The 9202-nt window shown below is 37.1% G+C and overlaps 1 protein-coding gene across 2 annotated transcripts; it reads left to right on the top strand.

The window, feature by feature from the left end:
• The first annotated feature begins 3911 nt into the window (after positions 1-3911).
• Positions 3912-7405, top strand: LOC122059207 (serine decarboxylase-like). Of its 2 annotated transcripts, XM_042621894.1 has the most exons (5): positions 3913-4169; positions 4359-4975; positions 5059-5252; positions 5350-5486; positions 6596-7405. In XM_042621894.1, the coding sequence occupies exons 2-5, from the start codon at positions 4431-4433 to the stop codon at positions 7160-7162; spliced, it is 1443 nt and encodes a 480-aa protein (XP_042477828.1). In that variant the 5' UTR covers positions 3913-4169; positions 4359-4430; the 3' UTR covers positions 7163-7405. The 2 variants fall into 2 exon arrangements, with proteins under 2 accessions (XP_042477829.1, XP_042477828.1); XM_042621895.1 differs by having other exon boundaries at positions 3912-4975.
• Positions 7406-9202: the final 1797 nt, after the last annotated feature.

The raw sequence follows: 9202 nt of genomic DNA, 5'->3' as shown, positions 1-9202 counted from the left end.
GGGGGGGGGGGGACATGCTATTGCCCCTCTATATATCTCTAGATTTTCTCCTCACAAGAAATGACATTGCTACCGCGTTGGAGTGTTTGGCTTGCTTAATTCTGTTAGCTCCTTGTCTTGATACCTTTGTTCAACTTTCAGAAATGAAAGGGAAATAGCAATCGAAGAAAAAATGTCGATTAAAGACTACTGTCGAAGGCCTTAGCTCCCCTGGCTTTGATTGATGGCCAATGCTATTAAGGAGCTTTCTTCAACCTGCCCTCGCTTCCACATCTACTTAGCAAATCTTCTTATTTAAAGTTGATGTTAAGTAATTGGACGTATTTGCTGGATTCACTGGCCTACACATCTTCTATCTCGTTCTATGAACAATATTATTTTATCACATATTTGTTGATCTCTCTCTCTCTCATTAAATACATCAAATGCATTTATTTCATGTCTTAAGGAACTCCTTCCTAACCCCTTTATATCGCTAAGCAATTTACCTTCCAAGTCACCAAAACACCAACTCAGCTTAGTAAAAAACAAAGACGCATTTAAAATGAAGAATTGACATATCTTCCTCGTGAAAGGTACAATTTAAGTGGGGCCTCAGTATTAAATAGGTTGATCCAAATTTGAATAGGTCCTTCTTAATCGTCACCACTAGTTTAGATACAGGGGTTGCAAGCTAAGCAAGACTAAATGAATGGTGATCCCCCCTTGAGATGTCAAGGCCGAAGTCTTGTGGGTAAGAATGCATGTACCTTGAACATGTCCCCTAGATAGCTAACTTTTGGTTGGGTCTCTTTCATATCAACAATATTTAGTTGCCACTCTATGATAGCCAAAGAAATGAAATCTTGAAATGATATTTTAGAAAAGGAAAAAGGTTGGGTATATCGCCGATATCAAGTATGCTAGCACCCATTGTGTCTATATCTCTCTTCCCTTTTTCTGAAATGACCCCCATATCCTTCCTGAATGATACTCCATCATGTGTTCCTATTGGTATTATCCGCTAGCATACTTGATATCGGCAGCATATCTATCCCTCTCCCGAAAAGAAAATATCAAAATTTTGGGGGTATTTATGAGAACAAGGGGAAGTGAATTATTTTATTTCTTTTGCTACAATAGGTGGCAATAAAAAATTTCCCCTCACATATCAATTTTCTTTCAATAGGAGAAAAAAAAAAAATAGTAACATACTTAATGGAAGATACAGAAAATTATTGGATTTCCCAAAATTGGGTTTTGATTTACAAAATTACCCAACTAACATTTAGGTTAACAGCACCACTCAAATTGAGTTTGGGTATTACAAAAATACCCAAAATAGTACTCCATTATCACCTAAATTTCATTTTTGACATTTATGCCCTTTCCTCTTCATCCCCTCATTCACTACCTCCACGGCTTCACCCCATTTGCGTCGTCTTCACAAAGAAAAAGGAAAGCCACCACGGCTAGCAATGCTGCACCACATCAATGGCAACTCTCTTGACCAGACCGCTCTCGCTTTGCTTGTTCTCCTCTCCACTTCTTAGTCGCTCTACAACAATTTTCCTACGTTTTCTCGCCAGAAAGAAGGTTGGCTTTGCTGAGTTCCAAAGGAGATGCTTTTGAAGCATCAATACCAACATGAAGATAGGTTACAGGTTGTTGATGAGCGGATGAGAAAGTTGATTATGTGCGTTTGACCTTCAACAATGCATTGATTTATAATCCTAAGGGCCACGATGTTTAATTAGGGGCAGAAATTTACTTATTGATTTGCTTTTGTTTCTTCTAGATCTGTATTGAATTCGAAGAAGAATGAAATGGTTGCTATCAAGAAAATAGCTAATGCTTTTGATAATCACATGGATGCCTAACGGACCCTCCGCAATATTAAGCTCATCCAAGTCCAACATTTAGATCACGAAAATGCATATTGAGAGCCCCCCTTTTCTACAACCTTTACACTTTGATTGCCCAACATCATACTTCTTTTATCTTTTCTGCAACCTTTACATTTGCAATAATTGTTCTGTGAGATTCCTTTTTCCAGAGTTTAGCTAATGTGAGTTTCCTTTTTTTTGATAAAATTCAAAAGAACGCGTAGAGTTACAAACATCTAATTAGTGTAATACCTTCCCAGAGAGAGAGAGAGAGAGAGAGAGAATTTTATTTTATTTTGCTTGTTTAGGGACTTTATTCTCTTCTTCTGATCTTGATGTAATGATAAACTATAATGCTTAATATATTAATTATTTATTTTCATTAAACAAAAAAAAAAGTTAAAATCTTCCTCTTTCTTTTATGAAAGACAAAAATCTCTCTCATTGTTTGTATCATCAGAGATGGCCTTCTCAAGAATTTCAACCCTTTGTTTCTTTTGTTGGCTGATTAAAGCATGGTTTGAAAAAAGAATCAGACCAGGTATCTCAATCGATTCATATCAGTGTTGCCTGTGCCAATATTGATACTTACCTAATCCTATATATAATAGTGGAATGGTTCTAATTCGGATAAATTTACAAAAAAAAATTGAAATTGAGGATAAAACCATCCGATTCGATACCAACACTAATACCATTTCTAAAACCATGACTGACTGACCCAGATCTCGATCTGTTACGTTTCAGCCTTTCCGATTGAAACGCAGCTTTAGGAGATGAAGGATAAGACTTTTTAAATTGGATAAAATGATATTTTTTTTTTTTTTTGGTGGCTTGGCTTGACCACTCCAATTGATCATTAATTGTGACCTACAAATGGTCATATGTATTATTGATGTCTTATTATAGTTGGAAAATCAGGCTTTTTTACTTTGATTTGTCGTTACTGAGAGGTGTGAGGACGAGCGTTGTAACCCTATTCTTCATTAATAGTGAAGCAGGATCTCATCTCACCGGGGACGTAGACAACCTTGCCGTACCTCGTAAAGTCCGTGTGCATTGTTTGTTTTGTTTTTCCATTATCTTTTGTATCGTTTTAGGGTTGCGTTTCTACAAGACAATCCCGATTAGCTTTATATAGCTCTAATTAATATCGTGGTCCCTTTGTTATTAGGTCTATCAAAAAAAATTCTTTTTGGTAGAATTAGGGCTATCAATTTGGATCACCATTATACCTTTGATAGGATTTCTCTCTACAGAGCCCAGGGACTGAGAGTGATCCTGCGGGATGACTATGGGAAGCATGCCCAAGTCCTCCTAGTTATTAGGTCACTCTCTGATCCTTGAGCTCTATAGTGAGGAGACGGATCCATTTAGGTCTAATCTCTTCTTCCCAATTTGTAAAAGTACTGGCAAGACTACAGGTTGGTTCCAAATTGGGCTACTTACATATTAGTCCCTCGTTAGACCTTGTGGTGGTGGTAGGTTAGTGCACTGAGGATGCATTTTTTTTTTTCTGTTAATATTTATAAATATTTTAAACTGTTATTAAATATAATAATATTTATTAAAATAGAATTAGCTTATTTTGTTTCTTAAAGTTAAAAAATTTGATTGTAAAATGTAGAAACTTTTTGAGGATTCCCCACATTGCTGGTGTAAAAGGATTCGCCCATGCCACCTTAATGGCAATATGTACTGGATGTATCGTTAGTAGAGGGCACACAATGGTTGAGGGGACCAAAAAAAAAAAAAGCAAAAAAAACCCATGAGATGCATTTTTTACCCCATTAAATTTATTAAAAAAAAATCTTCCAACATAATAATTATAAAAAATATTTATTTTAGTACTATTTAGATTTCATTTCCCTTTTTTTTATTTCTCTTGCAAATAGAACCGTTCGATGTCTTCGGTATAATAAGTATGTCGGTGACATTATATTATTCCGATCCGACGGTTCTTAAAGTGAGAGATGTCCTCTTTTTTTTTTTTTTTTTCGGTAGGAGAGATGCCACTCTTTGAAATATCGAAATGGGGTGAGTGACGCGCCATCCAGTCCCGCGGCTCCCGCCCTTACGGTTACCTATTAGTTGGAAGAGTGGCGGGTTATTTGATTCCTCTTCAGGCGCTGCGGCTCTTCAGTCCCTCCATTCGACGAGAGCGAGAGAAGTGGCGAGCGTCGTTTGAGCGAATTGGTCGCCTTTTCAGCTCCACACACGTTTGAGGATTGCTTCCATTTGTTTCCTTAGCATTTCTTAGTTCAGATCCGCAATTTTTTCGAGGATCGTTTACGAGGATTGTTGGTATTTTCATTTCATTTGCTTCCGAAATCTTCTACATTCTCCTTTGCAGATCTCTAATTTCAATCAATTTACTGCTACATTTGTTGTTTAACGTCTAGTTATGTTCTGAATCTTCGAAATCCTTAGCTGCGTTTTCATTCAGATTGAAGTCTTATTGCAATTGAGCAGTAGTTTATACTTAATTTCCAGGGCTTGAAGAGGCGGTGAAGGAGCTGATCTAAATACTGGAATTAAATTCTTGAAATTTAGCAGAAAAAAATCATGGTTGCAAGTGTTGAATTGTTTTCCCCTGTGATGAATGGAATGATTGAACCATTACCAGAAGATTTTGATCCCACTGCTGTGGTATTTGAACCTTTACCACCTGTTGTTGAAAATGGAGCTATTGCCAATGGTGATGGGGTAGAGAAGCAGAACAGAGAGATTACTTTGGGAAGGAATGTCCATACAATGTGTCTTGAGGTAACGGAACCTGATGTGGATGATGAGGTTACGGGAGAAAGGGAGGCTTGTATGGCTAGTATATTGGCAAGGTACCGCAAGTCTCTAATTGAAAGAACCAAGCATCACTTAGGTTACCCATATAACCTGGACTTTGATTATGGAGCTCTGGCACAATTGCAACATTTCTCCATCAATAACCTGGGGGATCCCTTTATTGAGAGCAACTATGGTGTCCATTCCAGACAATTTGAGGTTGGTGTTCTAGATTGGTTTGCCCGTCTCTGGGAACTAGAGGAGAGCGAATACTGGGGATACATTACAAATTGTGGTACAGAAGGGAATCTTCATGGCATCCTGGTTGGGTTAGTAATTAAAGCTTGTCTGGCTTAGTTACTCTTTAATTTTCCCTGTGAAGGGTTGAATGAGACACTGTTTGATTTTGCAGAAGGGAAGTGTTTCCTGATGGAATTCTTTATGCATCACAAGAATCACATTATTCAATTTTCAAAGCAGCGAGGATGTACAGAATGGAATGTATAAAGGTTAATACACTTGTCTCTGGTGAGATTGATTGCACAGATTTTAAAGCCAAACTCCTTTTTAACAAGGATAGACCTGCCATTATCAATCTAAACATAGGTATGATGTTATTCATTTTCTGTACCAATTCTTGCTTTTTTGCTTATGTCTATTTTTTCAGTTGCTCATGTAGTACAACTTATTTGAGAAATTACAGGAACAACGGTTAAAGGAGCTGTTGACGATCTTGATCTAGTTATAAACACTCTTGAAGAAACTGGATTCACACATGACCGGTTCTACATTCACTGCGATGGGGCTTTGTTCGGGCTTATGATGCCTTTTGTCAAACGCGTAAGTCAGCATTACATTTTGCATGATAATTCTTCTCCTTGTATATGTACATCTGAAGCATGTTTGAGCCAATTTGATGAATGCTTCCTGGGGGATCTCCAAATTCAATATAGTGTATTTGGGTTATAATGCTACTTACAATGCCATTTGCTATTCTCAATCTCATTCTGCCCATCCAAACTAATATCAGTGGACTGGATGTTCTTAATCTTCCTCTTGTACGGTTGTACCTAAATGGTGGCTTCCAACAACATGCACATGCATTTACAATACATGGATGATTTTGTGATTCATCATTCACGATTCTAGTAATTTTCATATCTGATCTTAATAACAAAACTAGTGTAATGGCTTCAAATTTCCCCTCTATTCCTTCTTTGGCACTACATTTTCACCTATGTTTTCCTTGTAGTTCCATCTGATTTAGTTGAATGTTGGTGTACGATGTCTTGTATTCCGTCACATTTTAATCCAGGGAGTACTGGTGCAGGCGCTTCGATAGGTAGGACGGCGGTCCTGCTAGTGGGTTAGCGGGCCATGGGGGTTTCAAGGGGGGCTGCGCTTGAATTTTTTATTTGAGGGCAGTTTAGTACTTTCTGGATTAGGATTTTTTTGCTATATATTTGTAGCAATGGTTTCTTTCTCTGTAATACAAACAATATTGAGAGGTGTGAGGACAAGCGTTGTAACCCTATTCTCCATTGATAGTAAAGCAGGATCTCATCTCACCGAGGATGTAGGCAATCTTGTCGAACCTTGTAAATCTGTGTGCATTGTTTATTCTTGTTTTTCCATTATCTTCTGCATCAACTTAGGGTTGCGTTTCTACATTGAAAATGTAAAAAACTAAAGTAAAATATTTTAACAAGAAAGATCACTAACTTGAATAGAAAAACAGTTACTCTATGAGATAGTAGGTGGATGGTAAATTATAATACTTCTGTTTCTCTACAATGGTCTTAAAGGATTTAGTTGAAGATTCAGTTATGATGTTTAGTAAGAGTGTGAATTTGTTCTCAATTTTTTTTAGTATAAGACAAAAAGCTTTCATTTTGGTTTTGTTTTGATTTTATTTTCTAACATTGATCGCTTTTCTTGTTGATGAGCAGGCACCAAAAGTCACATTTAAAAAACCCATTGGAAGTGTTAGTGTGTCTGGCCACAAATTTGTGGGTTGCCCGATGCCTTGTGGTGTACAGGTAACAAGATTGGAGCATATTAATGCATTATCAAGAAATGTTGAGTACCTTGCATCCCGGGATGCTACCATCATGGGCAGCCGTAATGGGCATGCTCCAATCTTCCTCTGGTACACTCTGAACCGGAAAGGCTACAGAGGTTTCCAGAAAGAAGTTTGGAAGTGCCTCCGGAATGCTCACTATTTGAAGGACCGCCTTAGAGCTGCAGGGATTGGTGCCATGCTTAATGAGCTCAGTAGCACTGTTGTTTTTGAGCGTCCAAAAGATGAGGAGTTTGTTCGTCGCTGGCAGCTCGCATGTGAGGGAAACATCGCTCATGTAATAGTGATGCCCAACATCACTATTGAGAAGCTTAATGATTTCTTGAATGAACTGGTTCAGAAGCGCTCAACCTGGTATCAGGATGGAAAGTTGGGAGCTCCTTGTCTTGCCGCAGATTTAGGTGTTGAGAATTGTGCTTGTACTCTTCATAAGTGATGGATCAGTGCCACTTGAGAGTTTCTGTATCTTGAGGGTTCCTGTCTTAGGTAAATGAGGTAGTATTCATTGGCAAGTGTATAGAAGATCTGCTCCAAAATTTTCCCTCATGTATCTCTCCTTGGCTATATATTCTCTAGCCAACTCTTTGAATTTGTTGCATTCATTGGCTTGTAAACATTATTGTTTTAGGACTGTTTTATAGTTTGCTCAACTAGAACTGTATAATTATTCTTTGGCATCCATGGGTGTTGTGTGGGCAGGTTCATGTCTCTCCAGAGGGCTTCATCTATGATGAAGATGATTTAAAAATATAAATAAAATAAAAAATGGAATTATCGCCATGGAACAGCAGGCAGCCAGAGTAGAGGGGGAAAAAACTAAGACTGTCAATTGGTATGGATATGGTGTAAGAATTAATGCATTTGTTAATTACATGATCTTGCCAATAAACTACGAATGAAATCCTAAGTTTCTTCCATTCACCGACTAGACATGGATTACGACTTTTGATGTAGTCATTGATGCCGTCCTAATTCTTGATCCCTAAACAATATGGGGAATAAGTGTGTGTCAATGTAGAGATATACCTTTTAGTCTCTCAGTATACATAACCGTTAGACTAGTCAAATGAGTTCAATAGAGCACTCCCCATGGCTATTAAGATGATTGTTGACTTCTTCATTCTACAGCTCTAATCTAATCCAAACCCTTAAATTGGATGTTTTTAGGAAAAAGGTTCAGTTCAATTGCTTCCCCCCTTGTCATTTTGTGTGTGATTTTTTGGATGAAAAAACATTCGTTTTAATGTTTATTCGCCACTTGAAAAAAAGGGGAGTCTTATTTAATAGGAGATACATGAAAAGGAAGATAGACTTAGAAACGATTAACAAAATACTTCAATGAGGAGGAGGTGGTTTTCCACTATTACGTCAAAGGCATCAAGCTTATTGGAACAAATATAAACAAATATGAAGAGAAATAAATACAGATTTACTTAATACAGAGATTTAACGATGTTCATACATTAATGTGGTGTACTACGTCCTCAAGTGAAGAAAAAAATGATTCATTATGTTGGAAGAAAAGTTACAATGGAGATCTCTTTCAAGAACATAAAATCACGGTAAGAAAATTTGTCGAAAAACCCTAACATGAAAACACCCCAAATTTCACTCGCCTTGCAAAATAAGATGATGGTACATATATATATATATATATATATATATATACTCTTCAAAGTTGGATCAATCCATTGGATCGCAGTCAATCAGATCAAAAGTCAATCTTTGAAATAGGTCAAGAATACGGAACAAACATAACAAAAAGCTTCGTCTGTAAAACAATTCTATGCATTTTCCCTATTTTTTCCTCATTATTTTCTGTTCCTTATCTTATTTTTCCTCCTTAAAAAAAAAAAATTAAAATAAAAAATAAATAAATAAATAAATCTCTCTTTGGCTAATTTTTGTCCCATGTCCTCCAACGATATGTCAGACGCATAGAGTTGAATGGATCAATTTACTGTCGATATTGATATATATCGGTTGAATCAGACATAGTCCATATTGCTCTGATTCCACGGTTGAATCAGACATAGTCCATATTGCTCTGATTCCACATCAAAACCGCACCTTTTGTCTTGAGAGAAAACACTTTTTGGCTGATTTATATCGGTATCGTATCAGTATCGGTGTGGCTCATACTAACGTATTGAGTCTGATGGCAATGGACCTTGGTAGTGGTGTTAGTGCTCCACCATGTGGATATGGGAAAGAAATGGGACATAGTTTAATGTAGGGTTGTTAACTGGTCGATTCGGTTTTGATCAGCTGAACCGCTGAACTGATTTCGATCTGATGTTGAGCCCATCGACGATTAGTAAATAGGGGGTTTTGGTATTTTGATGGGGACAATGATCCTCATCTAATGTCGCAACTATACATCATGCACGAAACCTGTTGCCTTAAAAAAAAAAAAATCACTTTTCCAATTTGTTATTGGTTTCTTGGGCCGGTTTGATTCTTTAATTGATTTGTT

Source organism: Macadamia integrifolia, chromosome 13 (assembly GCF_013358625.1).
Source record: "Macadamia integrifolia cultivar HAES 741 chromosome 13, SCU_Mint_v3, whole genome shotgun sequence".
Lineage (NCBI taxonomy): Eukaryota > Viridiplantae > Streptophyta > Magnoliopsida > Proteales > Proteaceae > Macadamia > Macadamia integrifolia.
This window is presented reverse-complemented; position numbering and strand designations above follow the sequence as displayed.